Raw genomic sequence first — 17,153 nt, 5'->3', positions numbered from 1 at the left:
CCGAACCACACGGCTCAGTGTCATTGGCAGACTTGCTGAGGGTGCATCAATCCCACTGTCCGTGTTGCCGACAAAGATGTTGAACAAGATCAGTCTCAACACCAACCCATGAAGGACACCACTCACCGCTAGCCTACACTTGCACATTGATCTGTTGACCTCAACTCTTCGAGTGCAGCCATCCAGCCAGTTCCTTATCCAGTAAATGGTCCATCCATCAAATTGATGTCTCTCTAGTTTAGAGACAAGGATGTCATGCAGGACAGTATCAAATGCCATCATAGTATACTTGTCTTCCATCAAATAGCAAGGCAAATTTTAGCTTGCTTTCCCGGTCTTTGAGCTCATAAGTGCTTAGGGCTCACTTTTAGGTCAAAGATCTTTCGAAGATCAGGGTTGACAACTGCGTTTGATAGCTGGGCATTGATGGCTCTGTTTCTGTGACTTGCCGAGTGTCCCAGATCTTGCCTGTGAAGATGTGCTTTTTTGCTGGGCTTTTCAGGGCATTCTCAAAGCCGTACAATGAACTGCCATGGGGTGGGGAGATGAGGGAGGCAGGGTTGGGTCTTGGTACTCTTTTCATCAAGTTTGTATTCAGTCAGGTTACTCCGAAAAGATGAATCAAAGGGGCAAAGCAGAACACATTTTCTCCCCAGTCCCCCTCAACTCCCTGCAAAAGAAGGTCTCTATGAGGGGTATCGACTGCAATACAGGCACGTGACTCAGAGTGCGATAGAAGTGCTCACAATGGAGCTAAAGATGATTGCACAAGTCATCAAGTATGTGGTCAATACTGCCAGAACTGCTTGTGATGGAAGGGTTTTCTTGCTCCACTTCTTGATCTAACTGTTGATGTCAGCTGTTCTCTATTGAATTGCAAGTCACTGCCTCCCATGCTGGTTAAATAGAGCCCAGTGATGGCGTAACTTTATAGCAGCAAAAAAGAGCATACTAATGGCTGAACACAGTGTGCAGAAAAAATAGTGCACATGATGGAGAACTACTATAAGAGCACTAAAAATAAAAGCAATAATGTTCATGCAAAGGAAACTTAATGTGGAAATGTCACAGACTCATGAGATGCAGACTCATGAGATGCACTCATGAGGGACCCTTCATCAGGGACTGTAGCAAGACAAGTGGTGATGGGTTCAAACTGAAACAGGGCAAGTTCAGGTTAGATCTAAGGCAGAAGCTCTGCCCTGTGAGGGTGCTGAGGCGCTGGCACAGGGTGCCCAGAGAAGCTGTGGCTGCCCCATCCCTGGCAGTGTTCAAGGCCAGGTTGGACACAGGGGCTTGGAGCAACCTGGTCTGGTGTGAGGTGTCCCTGCCTGTGGCAGGGCATTGGAACTGGATGATCTTAAGGTCCCTTCCAACCCAAACCACTCTGGGATTCTATGATTCTATGATTCTATACAAGGACTTAATGCTCACCTGCTCACAGCAGTTTGGGCAGTTGTGTTGCTTCAGTTTTGTCATCCTGCTTTCTTTCTGTTACTCATCCTTTGTGCTAGGATGCAAATACTGTTCTATAAAGCACCTTCCAGTGCAGCATCCTTGAAGTAAAAGAACAAAGGAAATACTGGCAGCATCAGCAGGGAAAGGAAAGAGGGACAGCAGACGGCAAGGAAAATGACCGACAAGTCAGCAAGAGCTAGCTTAGACTACTGCAACATAATCTTCAGCAAAACAGGAATTTTTTCCATCTGTCCAACACCACGCAGAAATGACAGTGAAGACATTTTAGAAGATGCTATTTGTGATATTCAGTGCACACATATATGTGCTTGCATGCACACACTTCCTTAGTATTTCATTAAAACTCACCCACAAAGAACTAAGGGAAAATGAGCATCTCCTTTTGACTGTGTCTTGAACATACTGGTGAGTGTGGCCATTAATTATCATTAGAAGTATAAGTCCATGTTTTCCTCATTTCACTAAACTCTTAGTCTGGAACTCAGTAAAAAATGAGATTCTCATAGCCAGTAGAAACATTCAAATTGGATCAGCTGCATTGATTTGGGAGGGCTGGTGTTAATCCAGCAGTAAGGTAGCACAGTTACAATCCAAATGCATCCCAGTGTTTCAGGAGTAGTTGTGCTCAGCTTTTCTGTGCTTGATATTTGCAATAGAGATTGCTTTCTGCATCCATCACTTCCATATTAGTTCTTTGGCTTGCTTGACAAGACAGATGGGAGTGACTTCATCATGGCCTGATAGCTGTCTCTTTGAATCACTTATAAATGTTAACAGTGACCTTTCCTGCAAGATAAATTAGACAGCCAGGAGGTCTTTATAACAGCTTGAGATGTCCACCTACCACGATGATGTTGGTGTGCATGTGTCTGTGAATTTTAGAGGATTGTTATAAATCCTCATAAATCTGACCTTTGCTGTAAGTGGAGGGAGAGGGCTGGGAAGCACTGCAATTCCAGGACACCTTTTCTGTTTTAATTCTTCCCCCCCCCCCCTTTTTTTCCCCCTTTATACATGTTAAATAAGTCTATCTAGAGTCCCCTGCTAGGTCTGCAAACTGACTGGTTTAGAACACAAGCTGGTTCAACAGCTTTTGACAGTTGCTCAAAAAGAGGTAAAAGCATATTCAAAACCATTAACTGAGTATCCAGTTTTTCCAGTTTGAGAACCCTTTGAACTCCCCACATGTTGATCTTTTCTCTCCCTCAGGCAGACATTAATCTCTTCTTGCTTCTCCATAAAATACAGCCCAGGGCAAAGCTGAGTTCTACACATCCTTTAGGAGAAAACTTCAATAAAGGTTATATTTAATACACTGATACATTGCTTGTGCTCTTCAGCTGTGGGAGATCTGCTCTTCAGGTAGATATACTCCAAGGAAAATCACTTCTGCTTGCCATGTATTTACCATGTTTAAACTCTAGTGCTGTATCCTTGTTACAGTATAAAAGTACATGTTTCACAAGCTGAAAGAGAAGATTTACTGTTGTGACTCCGGTGCCTAGGTACCCATAGGCTAAGATCAAGATACGTTTAGTGATGCACACGCTTTAAGAACAGCCATCCATCTGCCTTGTGCAACATTTAGTGGGAAGCAGATCTTTGGTTTTCAAAGTCAAACAGCATCTGCCACCAAAAACTGACCTCAGAATTCTAGAAAAGCTAAAAATCACATTTCTGCATGAGGGGAGGTTTAGACTGGACATTAGGAAGCATTCCTTGACTAAGAGGGTAGTCAGACACTGGAACAGGCTTCCCAGGGAGGTGACCAGTGTTTAAGAGGCATTTGGGCAATGTCCTTAACAACATGCTTTAACATTTTGGTAGCCCTGAATTGGTCAGGCATTTGGATTAGCTGATCATTGTAGGTCCCTTCCAACTGAAAAAGTATCCTACCCTATCCTATCCTATCCTATCCTATCCAATCCTATTCTTTCTCGTTGAACTTTTCTTCCCTATCCATTACCTATGGAGAAGATAGTGTTTTACTCAAACTCTTGATTTCATAAAGCTTCGTATCACAGAACACTTTATGATGAAAACAACAACAACAAAACATCTTTTGTAGTGATTGAGCTGTAATAAATGTCAATGTGGATTCTCATATCCGGTGCAAGAACACTTCTTTTCTAAGGTAAAATAATCTTTTTTGGAAATCCATCCTTAACTACAAAGGATAATAAAAAGTTTAAGGAGCACTGAAGTGAGGCTGCAGTTCCTGAAACGTACATCAGTGAAGATGATGAAGAGAGTGCAGTGTCTGGCCTTTATCCTTTTTTGTTTTACTCATAGAATAGAGTATGAATTAGGTGCTTGTAAAAGCAAATAATAAAACAAAGTAACATTGATTTCCTCTTCTGTCCTATAAAATTATTGATCTGTTTTTAACCTAATTGGCACTTGTGAAAATGAATGGAAGAAGCAGTAGGCTATTTCTGGGGTTCAAGTATTTGTTCTCAGTAAGAGAGTCCTAGACCTGCTTGTTGTGGCTGTGTTGGCTGTTCTAAGAAGCTAAAGGTCTGAGTGCTGTAGTGTACTGTATTTGCTTTGTTCTCCTTCTCTTTAATCTCATGTTTCTAATTATTCCTTATAAACTGGAGAACTAACAGCACTAAAGATGCCTTAATGTATCCATACCCAGCAATTGAGCATGCACTGCTGAAAAAAGAGGGTTTCAGTAACTCTTATCTAACATCAAAATGAACAGCTGGTTAAAGGAAAGAGATAATCAAGTTGTTTTTCCAGTTACAGCCACCAGAGTTTGTGTGAAGCAAAGGAACATTATTTCTCCTATATCCTGCCTACGAGGTCAACTGACGTATAGATTGATGCAGTATTTCTATCGCAGACATTTTGAATCAGTTCTACTTTTCCCTGTGCTATACAATTTACTGTATAGAACCCGAAATCAGTCTGTTCCCTCAGTTTTAATCCTCAGATATTCTCTCTGTGGGAAAATTTACAGATGGATGAGCCCCTGCTCCACAGGCTTATGTATTTACAGGTTTGAGGAATTCATTCAGTTTAGGTCTAAACTTCCCACACTTTCTTCTAGGCAAAGCAACACTAAAGGTATCACACATAAATTCAGTGGCAGTATTTGTACTGGCTTCAACAAGCTTTAGCTCAACCTCCAAGCTGTATAGTCCGGATGTTGAGCTTGATGCTTGAACATCAGGTACATCTTATTGCTATCAGAGGAGCTGTCCTGAAGCCCAAAGCTCTGTGAGAATCACCAGAATCAGGATAGTTGATTACAAGTTACACATCAGGGCCATTGATAAAAGGCTTATGGCTGATGAAACAAAACAAACGCCATGGATAAACCGGCATGCTTTTCCTTGGCATGTGATCTCATTTACTTCATAAATAGTAAATAAGGTAAATTGAGATGTAATATAACTGAGGATATAAATGCTTACACACTGAGCGCTCAACCTTCGGTTTCTGGGGCTATTGCATAACTCACAGCAAAAATCTCTGTATAATGCTGTCCTCCTGCTGAAAATGACTCTCCCATGTTTGCACTGCCATGGGATAGCTCCTGTGGATATGGAAACAGATGATTCCACATCTGTTTGCCAGTACCCAAAAAGGAAGATTGTGTTTTAAAGCCTGTTTAAAACACTGTTGCATAAACAGCCTTATCTAGCTCGCTCCTTTGGGATAAGGTTTGGACCATCTCTCCTGCAGAAACTGTGTTGTAGAGGAATTGCATGTGGGTGTTATTTTGCATGCTGTAGCAGTGTGCATACGTGAAAAAGGGAGGAAAAGAGATGTAGATTTGATTTCATTCCCCAGTTCTTGTGTTTGTTCACAGCAGGTGTGTCGTTTTAGCACAGCTAAAGCTGCAGCTAGGAGCAGCAAGGTGATTTGACATATTACCCCTCTGTGCTAATGTGATGCTGTTGTTTTCTCTGTCTGCTCTTGTAACCAAACAGAAGTACTCTGCTGTCTCTCTCTGCAACATATCCACAGAAGTCCTGAAAGTCATCAATGCCACTGAAGAACTGATAGCAGAATCCAGTGGTCCCTGCGATTTCCCAGCTGACATTCAGGACAGGGGAAAAGGGACCTTCCCACTGGGGACAGACCCTATCAGGCTTGATGAGCAGCTCACCACACTGGAAGAAAACGTAAGAGCATGGATCAGTATGTGAAAGTGTCCCATGTGTGAGTAAGCACGTGTGTGTGTGTGTCAATATGATGTGTTGGCAGCAACAGTGGATGTTCACAATTAATATTGGGTTATTGAATACACAAAAAGAACAAAAATTCCTATTGTAAAGGAGTGTTCTGCTCTCTTGCTGGGGTTTTTTCCTAATGTGTACTTGAAAGTATTTGGGGAGTGTTGGATGTTTTGGGGTTTACAACTGATTCTAGACTCTCTATCTCAAGTTACCTTAAGCCTTCCAACCCTCTGTGGCTGTGTGGCTGCACCATGCCTGGCTGAAACCACACTCAGTCCCAGCACAGCCTCATGCGTGTAAGCACAGGTAGGAAATCATGTCCCCAGTCACACAGAAGGAGAGGAGGAGCTCTTCTCACCCACCTCTCCCCAGTGTACTGCATTGAGCTGCACACTTAGAAAGAGCAGGGGCTGGAGATGCAGAATTAAACAAACATTTGTTTGGCCACATCCGACTCGTCTGTCCCTTTTCATGGGTACTTGTCATCTGCAGGAAAAAGTGCAACGCTGAATCACAGAGGGAAGTCACTACTCATTGGAAATCTTTATACATCCACATAAAGGAGTTGATACACTCGTAACTTCCATTTTCCCCTCTTCCCCCATGTAACTGAGCACATGTCAGTGATTTTTTTGCCCTTCATTAGGAGCTCTTCAAGATCTCGTAGAAATCTGGACATGGTTTGCTTTAGCCCCAGAATGTTTCCAGACAGAATCTACACTACTGCATCTTTCTCTGCCCCACACAGGCTGTGAAGTAGATGGTAAAACCTCCATGGTTTCAAGATTTCACCACCACACCCCATAGTAAAGAGCCTTTAGAAATCCAAGAATCCACCCAAAGAGGATCTGGGTGTATACAGGGTGTTCATTATTGCTCTCAGTAGCATTTCAGGGGCTGTGCCTCAGTGTAGAGATTGCGGGGCCATCAGCACAAGGTTTTACTGTAAGATGTACATACCTCAGTGATGGTCTCCACAATCTCAGTGTCAAAAGGGAATAATGACTTTCCCTGCCCACATTTTTCTATCAGTTCTATTTTCTTTAGGGTTTATTTTTCCCTCTTGAAAAGTACAGCCTATTGTGCAGAGAACCTTGGAACAGCATTTGAATGCATCTTTTCTTTTACTCTCTAAAGGTGTTTCTGTTCATAATGTTCCTTTTTCTTCTTTCTTTGGGCTTTTAGATGCGATAGGGCAGTGTTAAAATCTGAAGGGGCTGTGGTATGTCACACCACAAGGATGTATGATCTAAATGAATGGAAAGAAGACTCAAACCCCACAAAAGCAGGAGCATTTCTATTTAAATCAGGATATTAACTTTATGGCCCGCTTGTGCCTTCAGGTACTTCAGCTAAGATGTTAAATCAGATCACTTTTGTGTTCTGCGTACATTTGTCACAGATTTCATGCCTTCGGTTAGATTGTGGTCTTACAGGATGCAGTTTGTGCAGGATGTAGTGAATTTGTTTCTTAGCAATGTCACATAGAATCCCAGACTGGTTTGGGTTGGAAAGGACCTTAAGATCATCCAGTTCCAACCCCCTGCCATGGGCAGGGAGGCCTCACACTAAACCGTATCACCAAAGGCTCTGTCCAGCCTGGCCATGAACTCTGCCAGGGATGGATCATTCACCACTTCTTTCACATACATGAAAAGCATGTATCTACATTTGTGCCTTGAAATAACTGATACAAGAGGGGGTGGGAGGGAGGGCGAATAAAGATCATAAAAACTAAACACTTAAATCTTAATCTAGTCATTCTCCACCACTTTTGATGCACAAAGTCACAGCATGGCCAGAAATTATTTGAATGCCTGTTACACTGAAGGACTTTGTGATCTAGGAACTGTGGGCAGATATAATGACTTCAGTGGATAACGTGTGAAGTGAAGATGTGTGCTCAAGGACCTGGTTCAGTCTGCCTGCCCCTGAACATGTTTAGTTAATGCTAGTTTTGTAGCAACACAATCTTAGAATGAGTGAGGCCACCAATGGGGAAAATGAGGGTATATATTTATCTTCCATTGTGCTGTTACCAGCTTCGTGGGAGCAGTCTCTTGGCTATGTAGCAAATAAGCAGAAGGTGCAGTATTGTCCCATGGGTCTGCACAATTTTAAGCCAAAGCTAATGCCTGAAAATCACCCTTTTCTATAAAGCCAGGGACCTCCATCTGTCTGGGTGCCTTAGATTTCTTTGTGAAATTAAAGAAACACATAAACCACAGCGTATCATGAATTACTGCTCCAAAGAGCTGAATGGGAAATGAAGCCTTTACCTGCAGGTCTCAGAGGTACTGTAGTTGTGTCTTGTATGGCACACATTAAGTCTGTTGACCCTCCACAGGTTCACTCCAAAGGGCCAGGAGGCAGGAATTTTTTAGCTGCTGTGTATTTGGGTGAGAATGAAAATGGAAAACTGTGTTGTACATGTAAGCACAGTTACTCTGGAAGAAGTTAATAACCATATGCTGCTGAACAGCTATTCTTAGAGTTTTGCTTGCCAGAAGGCATTAGGCGTGTTTCACACCTCACATAAAGCTGTGTTTCATAATAAACACAAGTTTATATGAGGTGTGATCTGATGCCTTCACTTGCAGGCTTTGAGTTGTTGCGAGGTCATTGGAATATCTAAAGTAAACTTTCCAGCTCTCTTTTTTGGCTTTTGCTGGTGAACCTGGAACAGATCCGGTTTGGAATACCGTTGTGGCACCTGGGACATCTGAGTGCAGCCACCTCGTGTGAATGTGTGCTTTCAGATCAGGATCATAGAATCCCAGAGTGGTTTGGGTTGGAAAAGACATTAAAGCTCATCCAGTTCCAACCCCCTGCCACAGGCAGGGACACCTCACCCTACACCATGTACAGCCTGCCTTGAACACTGCCAGGGATGGAGCGTTTACCATTTCTCTGGGCACCCTGTGCCAGTGCCTCACCACCCTCATAGCAAAGAACTTCTTCCTTATATCCAACCTGAACTTCCCCTGTTTCAGTTTGAACCCATCACCCCTTTTCCTGTCACTACAGTCCCTGATGAAGAGCCTCTCTCAAGCATCCAGAGGATTCCCCTATGGCTTTCCTCTGCCAGGTAAGTCTCCCTCTAGTGGGTTAGCAAGGAGGGAAGCTCAAAGGTATCATGGAAGATGCAGGCTGTTTAAACCTTTATGCCCCCAGATCAGTGATCTCTCCCTGCCTTGGCCCTGCAGGTGTACCTGACAGCCAGCACGGTGTACGGGCTGGAGGGGCAGCTGACCAGCCTGGAAGATGCTGCACGCAAGATCAACAGTGTCACTGCAGAGTCTGAGCTGGCCCATCTGGAAGACCAAGTGGCCACAGCAGCCGCCCAGGTTCATCACGCAGAGCTTCAGGTGAGGACAGCAGCTCCTCCCCATCTGCAGGGTCACGCTGCCTTGCTGCATGCTTCCCTGTGGTCTGCACACACTTTTGATATTGTTTTGTCCCGCAGTGGACTGGTAATCCAAGGATGCTGACTGCATCACAGGAGCTGAGCAAAGTGTAGTTCAGATGTGTAACGCAGCCCAAACAGATGTACTGTCTGGGCTGGGGCAGTGCCTGCCCCCTGTGCTGGGCACTGGAGATGCTGCACCTCGAATCCTGTGTTCAGCTCTGGGCCCCTCACTACAAGAGAGACATTGAGGTGCTGGAGCGGGGCCAGAGAAGGGCAACAGAGCTGGTGCAGGGCCTGGAGCACATGTGTGATGGGGAACGGCTGAGGGACCTGGGGGGCTCAGTCTGGAGAAGAGAAGGCTCAGGGGGACCTGATCGCTCCCTACAGCTGCCTGACAGGAGGTTGTAGTGAGGGGGGGTCGGTCTCTGCTCCCAAGGAACAAGGGACAGGACAAGAGGAACCGGCCTCAAGCTGCCCCAGGGCAGGTTTAGATGGAGCTGAGGAACAATTCCTGCCCCAGAGGGTGCTCAGGCATTGGAACAGGCTGCCCAGGGCAGGGCTGCAGGCACCGGCCCTGCAAGTGCTCACACCCCGTGGAGACGAGGCCTCAGTGCCATGGGGCAGTGGTGGCCTTGGCAGTGCTGGGGAACGGTTGGACTGGGTGAGCTTGAAGGGCTTTTCCAGCCTGTATTTGTCTCTTCCGCTCATTTGGTTTTGCCATGGGAGTGCAGCAGCCTGGGAATGCAGTGCTAATGCTGAGCCTGGTCCTTGCTGGCAGGCAGCTCACATGCTGCGCTCCGTGTCTCACGCGTGGCTGTGGTCGGGCTGCAGATACAGCCTTAGGCAGTTTATCTAGTCAGCAGATTGTAAAGCACTTCCCAAAAGAAGCACGTGGCAGTTCTAACAAGAAGGGCCAAGGGCAGCCAGCGCCTGAGCCAAGCACAGAGCCTAGCACTTGGGACTTAGCCTCTAAGCAGTACACATCCCAGCCTAAAGCCAGGTGCTCTGTGGGCTGTGATAGCATCTCTCTAGAGGCTCCAGATAGTCTGGGGCTCAGAACTCATTGTGATCTGGTGCTAAGAGCTGAAGTAACGCTGCCAGTCCTCAAGGGGCTAACACTGCTAGCAACTCACTGCCAGTGCTCTCAATGACCAGGCTGTACCACTGAGGCTCTCTGACCTGGTCCAGGCTTTTTTGGGAAGTACCTGGTCATTCTACTCAGCAGGAACGTCTCCGTTTAGGACTGAGCAAAGATCTGAGAGTCTGGCATCTCTCTGATGTCAGAAGTGCATTGCTTCTGCACTAGCTGGTGCCTGGCTGTGATGTTTTGTTGCCTTTGGTCATTATTTTATGGTAGATATGTGAATGGGAGTGAGAGGGGAGGGGAAGAGAGGCCTGAGCTATAAAGGAGGATGACAGGCCAGTGAAAGCTCTTCTGCAGAGTGAACAGCTTCAGGAGCTGGGTTTTATGTTTGAATTCTCTGACACTGCTTTCCCTTTTGGCAACGTGTTTCCACTAGTCTCAACATTAGCCTACTTTCCCTCAGGTGTTTGCTTTCATGGGCTCTTTTTTTCCCTAGCAATTTGTTTTCCATTGTTTCTATATAGTATGTACCTGTATTATGCATGTTTGTGTTTAACATACATATACCCTTAAATTATAAATATTTAAGATCAAACGTTTTGATTTTGTGATGGAGGATGTACTTTGTGTGTGCATGGAATTATTAGTGAATTAGGAAATGTATCCCACTAAGTCATTCTTTGAATGTAGCCTTTGAAAACCAGAGCTTGAATGCATTTGGGATTAGGCAGCTAAAGGTAACTGGGAGATGGCAGATGCAGCTTTTCTCTCTTCCTTTCTTATTTTCCTCAAAAGGAGTGACATGCTTCTTCCTTGGGGTCACAAGGTAGGTTGGATTGTTCTTATACTGCATCTTTACTAACAAATTAAGCCCCTTTTAACATCAGGACTGAAGAATACAGGCAGGTGTCAGAAGTGCTGAAGTCAGCCATCTGTTTGTATCTTCTGATTAAAGAGGGTTTGATTCGGGATGGGAGCTATTTTAGTAGTGACATTACAGTAATTTGAAAACCTCTTTTTCCCCCTCCCCATCTGTCTGTCTCTCTCTTTTATTTCCGTTGAAGATTTCAGATATTGAGAGCAGAATATCAGCTCTCACAGTTGCAGGCTTGAACGTGGCTCCATGTGTTCGCCTGACAAGGAAACGGGATCAAAAGCAAACAAACCAGGTGCCAGAACATTCTGTAGTATTCCAAAATACATTGGAATCTTGCCTCTTTTTCTGTCATGGAGTAATGCTTATGTGTTCTTTACAGATGCACACAATAGACACATCAAGACAGCAGAGGAGAAAACTTCCAGCTCCACCAATAAAAGGTGCATGTCAGTCGTTACATACATTAAAGAAAGAGATTCTCTCTTTGTAAGATTCAATATAATGGGCAGTTCAGCAAAGGAGGGGAAAGATTGAAGTTACAAAATGAACAGTTTGGGTTTATCTTCTTTTTAACCCCACGGTGTATTATCTGGCAATTTTAGGGCATGCTTCGCCTTTCATTACTCTTGTCTTGTGTAATTCCACTGATCGACGTGGCCTCAGACTTTAATAAATTTGGAGTGTCACAGCCTGCTGGCTTTCATTTAAATTAAACCCACCTTTCTTCATGCAGCTTAGGGGAAGTTTTATCCCTCGAGAAGGTGTGACTCTGCAGGAGTATTGGTACATCTGCTTCAGTCTGCTCTGTGAAAAATGTCCCCTTTTTGTCTTTTTCCCAGGTGAAAAAATAGATGGTTCTCCAGTTACCACTGTCAGGACGTTCAACAGAAACTTCATGCTTCAAGGATCTCTAACACAAAGAACTAAAGAGAGGAAAAGCACTGCCAAGGACTTAATGGTAAATTCGTAACGTATCATAGAATCCCAGAATGGTTTGGGTTGGAAAGGACCTTAAGATCATCCAGTTCCTATCCCTGCCATGGGCAGGGACACCTCACACTAGACCAGGTTGCTCCAAGCCCCTGTGTCCAACCCGGCCTTGAACACTGCCAGGGATGGGGCAGCCACAGCTTCTCTGGGCACCCTGTGCCAGCGCCTCAGCACCCTCACAGGGCAGAGCTTCTGCCTTAGATCTAACCTGAACTTGCCCTGGTTCAGTTTGAACCCATCACCCCTTGTCCTGTCGCTGCAGTCCCTGATGCAGAGTCCCTCTCCAGCATCCTTGTAGCCCCCTTCAGACACTGGAAGCTGCTCTGAGGTCTCCACGCAGCTTCTCTTCTCCAGGCTGAGCAGCCCCAGTGTTCTCAGCCTGTCTCCATACAGGAGGTGCTCCAGCCCCTGAGCATCCTCGTGGCCTCCTCTGGACTTGCTCCAACAGCTCCATGTCCTTCTTATGCTGAGGACACCAGAACTGCACACATCACTAAAACTGCTGTTAAAAGCAGTAAATAGAGAGCAGTAGATGTGTAAGCAGATGCATTTTATCATCTTCACAAAACTTCTCTTAATAGTTTGAGGAAAAAGAATAGAGACCATTGAGGCATCTCTGAACAAATACAACCATTGTCCTGGGAGATGTCTGACTATATACCATAGTCGAGCAGCTCCTGAATATCAGCTTGTGTGAACGTACCCTGGTGCCAGGTCTCCAGGAATGCGCTACCCTTATTCATTAAAAACCATATCAAATCAAATCAATTGGTGCTCCCCTGCAAGTCAGACCTGACCCAGGCCCTCCCAGAACCAGCTGCACACTGTAACTCAGCAGGTGAGAGTCCCCTTGAATCTCAGTTTGAGAAATGTTCAGAGGTTACCTAAGTGGAAAAGCTTGTTTTGCGGTTTGCTCATTTTCTCTCTTTCCTGTCCCTTTCTGTTCTAGGAGCCTGCAATAGGATCTGCTGTGATGTACTAAACTTACTCCTACTGCCAGTAACACACTGCCTAAGGCTGTACACTAGAGTGCCTTTACTTAACAGCCATTGCATATGTCCAGCTGAAAATGGACCCTCAAGAACCTACAAAGCCTCAGTTACAGGGCTTTGTTTGGATACCTCACTGAGAAAGCTGTCCAAGTCTTCAGCATTGTGGTCTGCTAAAGGAAACTCTGCCTTAAAGTTCTCACAAAACTCCAGACAGGATGCTGAGTTTCAAGAGCAAGGCTCCACGTTTTAAGATGCACTTTTTCTCCTTATTGATTGTACGGAACTATGTCATCTTTACACCGCAGTATGTTTTTGTACACCCGGTCAGTCATAATGATAGGCCAATTTATCTGCCAGACCAGACCTGTGATCCATATTTGCTGGTTACTAACATCCATGTTGTCAAGCAATAAGAACAACTCTGTGCAGTGTATGCTGGGTGGTGGGAGTGGAGAACCAGTGTACCTCACTCTGGGAGTCAGGGGGAGGTTCTGACAGGGTTCATAGGAGGAGCTGGGATGTGCAAAGGCTTCTCTGCTCACTGAGGGTATGTTTGGCAGTCACTATTGTAGCTCCAGAGCGAGGTATTTTGCTCATGGCAGCAGGGGCAACATGGATGTGTTGAACCGTGAATTGGTAGCAGCACATGTGGACCAGATGTCTGTTATGATCCTGGTGTCTGGAAGCATCTGAGCACTGTTGTGAAACCAACACTTCTGTATGTCTCGTTCTTCTTGGTAGCATTGTCTGCTTTGGTGGTGGCCAACCACGCTGCAGTTCAGAATAAATTCTGACCAAATGTTTTCAGGTTGGTAAAAGAAGGTGAAGACATTGTGGATGAGATCTCTGCTGATGGTTGTAGGGTGGCTGCAGCCTGTGAGAGATTCCCTTCTGCTATTTCCTGGCTTTTCTGAGGAGAGGGCAAATGTAGCCCAGAGATCTCTTCCAACGTAGAGTATCTGGGACCTGCTGCCGTGTGCACCCCGCTACCGCTGGACCACTCTGAATTGGATTGTGAATGGTAGAATTTCATCTTTCATTGCTTGAGACCTTCAAAAGGTGAGCCCTCAAAGGTGGAAGGCCCTTGGGCAGATGCCTAGGAGGGAAGATGCTGCTTACAGGGTGTCCCTCTCTCCCTTTCAGGGAGGACCTTGCCAATCTGTGGTACTTTTTGCTCTGAAGAATACGAAGGAAGTAGTTAGAGGAGGTGATAAGCCAGTGATTCTGTTACCTTCCATGTAAAGTGCAGAGCAGGTCCCCAGATGCAGAGTGGGTTGTTGTGAAACATGCCATGAAGGAGGGCACAGGCTGGCAAGTTCCCCCTCAGCATCAAGGAGCAGTGGGTACCAGGGCAGGAGGAGAGCTGCTCTTTTCCCTGGGTCTCCAGCAAATACCCAGTAGTAGAGTGCCACATGTTACCTGCTACATGGCAGGAATGCCATCCCCTGGAACACTGGGCCATGAAGTGGCTCCAGTTGGGCAAATAGGAGGAAAACTGGGCAAATTTCCTGGCTGGGTGGGTTTTAGTGGGGCAGGTGGGAAGGTGAGGAATGGCCGGATGGGGCAGTTGGAACAGCAGTGCCAGCTGCAAATCTGCCACCCGCACTTGACATCTAGCACTTGTCAGTACCCTGATGTCCAGCTGCATGTAAGGAACCATCAGAATAAATACAACCATCTTCGCACCTGGAGTACGTAAGCATCACTCCATCCCTTCAAGGAATTCCCATCTGCCCAAGATCTGCCCAGATGTGTTCGTTCTGGGTCAAATTCCGCCTTCTTTTGCTCTCACACAATCCTAGTTCTCTGAAATTGCTTTTGCACAGGTGTGAGGGCAGAATTGGGCCCACTCTGTTTAATATATAAATATATATATAAAACTAATATATTTTATTTATATATGCAATCCAGTAAAGGAGATTAAACAGAGTAGGATGCCTAGGGATTTGTTATCCAGTCTCCTCCTCCTTCCTTGACTGTTCTCTTGTACGTATACAGCACATTCCCAGGTTCCGGTTTATGCAGGTATGCGTGTTATGAAACGTCATTAATGGTGGTTGGTCTACATATCCGTCTAATAACTAATAACTAATCTTGTGTATGTAATATCAATACAGAAATGACTACTTTTAATAGAATTAACTCTTTGGCTTTTGTTCTGTTAGTGCGATTTAAACAAGCCAGCGCCGTTCGGAATAGGTTGTTTTTTTTCCTTAAGAGGCATGAAAAGCATCTATTATCGTGTTACAATGTTAAAATATTCAGTCTTTGACAGAAAAACGTGTACTGTGTAGGCATTGCAGCAACAAAATAGAAAAAGATAAAAAAAATCCCACCTGCTCCAAGGCATTTGACTTCTTCCAGGTGTTGATTGTGCCAAATACGTGCAAAGCTATAATCCACTGGTTTAAAAAAGTCCTCAAAGCGTCTGCTAGAGCACACAAAGACTTATTTTGTCATCGAGTGATTTCAATCTTCAGTGTTAATATTTATATTTAGATTGATTTTTATAAATGAAAACTATTTTACTGGGCAAAACGAGGACTAGATGATCTACTGGATTCAGTCTGAGTGAATGTTAAGCTTGCCTTGTTGTTATTATCTGCATACTCACCAAGAACTCGTCCAGAGGAATTATAAAAGAGTAAAAGTGGTTTATGAACAGAATGCCTTTGATTCATAAAGAAAAACCAAAAGTTGCTCTCTGTTGTTTGCATTTCTGTGCACTTGGGCCAGGAAGCCTGTCCACAGTGACCCATCACAGCCTCCCTTAGCTGAGGTGAGGAGCACGCAGTAACACGCTTGGTTCATGTCCATGGGGCTGTGGTGGGAGGAATGCCGTTGGGAACGTCTGATGGTGAGTCTTCTCCAAGCTCCCAAGTCTGTTGGGTGAAATAGCATCTCAAATGGCACGAGTGCTCCCAAAGGGAGCAAGAAGCCAACCTAGATAATCATAGTCTGGTGTGTCCAAAGTCTCATGCGGTGAATGCTCATCAGAACACTTTTTGATTAGCATCTTTTCTCCACTATGAGTGGGTTCATTTAAACCTGCATGTTTTAAGTAATACTTTGGGTCAGCAGGTAGTATTGGAAATAGTAGCAAATAGCAGATAGTATTAGAAATAGTATTATAAATAAGCAAATAGTATTCTAAATAGTAATAAATACCCTATTATAGTAAAAATCCAAAGAGAACAAAAAGGGTTAAATCACCTACAGTGATGAATTCAACCCCTATTAAGTTGTAGTAGTGATTCCAACAAGGCACAGGTAGAAATGCAAGTTCATTCCAATGTCCCTTTTGCAGAACGGCTGTGGCCTGGATTTAACCGTTGGTCATTAACTAAATTGTCAACTATCTTTTTTTGGATACAAGCCATAGGTTAAACTGCATTCAAATGTTGTTGCTGGTGATAGATATGAATCAAGATTAAACATACTGTAAATAACACTTCTTATTAATATAACTTAGTTAATTAGCATGGCAAACGTGAGTATTGAGCCACAGCCCCAGGCTCGTAGATGTGGACTAAGGTAGCAGCAGCACATGGCTTGTGATCCTCCAAGAGTGACTTTAGCTTGGCCAGGTAAGGTGCTTACAAACACCTGCATCGTTTTAAAGGGAATCAGCTGGTTTCAGCACTGACCCCTTTTGGGCAGTGATGCACAATTACCTGCAGTAGGCACAGAATTACTCTTCAGAGTTCAATCAGCCTATATTTTTCTTCTCTTCAGCAGGGAGAAAACATTTATCCTTGATAGGAGCAGCTTTTTGTTCAGTGAGATACCTCTCCAGCAGTACAGGAAGAATCATGAAGTGCCAGTGGACAGTTCAGGGCAACATTCCTACAGGTGGATGTTAACAGCCTATGTAAAAACTACACAGAGAGCACCAGCATTGCTGCAGGTACATTAAAAATTAGTGAGAGCCTTTATTCTTTCTTCCAACCCTTGCTTTTTATTTTTTACATATTAACAGCCATTCACTTCGAAATGCGACAGGAAGGTTTCATGATAGACTTAACACTGCAGAGTTTAAATCCCAGCACGAAGGCTGTGTGCGTTTTGGTAAACCAGACATTACAGTGAACAGCATCAGGAAATGGGTGGGGACAGAAGGCAAAGAATAAGC

The 17,153-nt window shown here is 44.6% G+C and overlaps 1 protein-coding gene across 5 annotated transcripts in view; it reads left to right on the top strand.

Annotated features, from left to right (window-relative positions):
- The window catches only part of MYRIP (myosin VIIA and Rab interacting protein), a 201,690-nt gene extending 185,970 nt beyond the window's left edge, over positions 1–15,720 (top strand). For 2 of the 5 annotated variants that reach the window (XM_065665520.1, XM_065665519.1), the window contains exons 12-17: positions 5,421–5,615; positions 8,876–9,037; positions 11,227–11,331; positions 11,419–11,479; positions 11,879–11,997; positions 12,979–15,720. In XM_065665520.1, coding sequence (XP_065521592.1) covers positions 5,421–5,615; positions 8,876–9,037; positions 11,227–11,331; positions 11,419–11,479; positions 11,879–11,997; positions 12,979–13,011 — 675 coding nt within the window. In that variant the 3' untranslated portion in view covers positions 13,012–15,720. Of the gene's footprint in view, positions 1–5,420; positions 5,616–8,696; positions 8,758–8,875; positions 9,038–11,226; positions 11,332–11,418; positions 11,483–11,878; positions 11,998–12,978 lie in introns of those variants that run through there. The other 3 variants (XM_065665521.1, XR_010609766.1, XR_010609765.1) reach the window with 3 other exon arrangements.
- The last annotated feature ends 1,433 nt before the right edge of the window (positions 15,721–17,153 follow it).

Source organism: Lathamus discolor, chromosome 2 (genome assembly GCF_037157495.1).
Source record: "Lathamus discolor isolate bLatDis1 chromosome 2, bLatDis1.hap1, whole genome shotgun sequence".
In the NCBI taxonomy this organism is placed as follows: domain Eukaryota; kingdom Metazoa; phylum Chordata; class Aves; order Psittaciformes; family Psittacidae; genus Lathamus; species Lathamus discolor.
The sequence above is the reverse complement of the archived record's forward strand: the minus strand, read 5'-3'. Positions and strand labels throughout refer to the sequence as shown.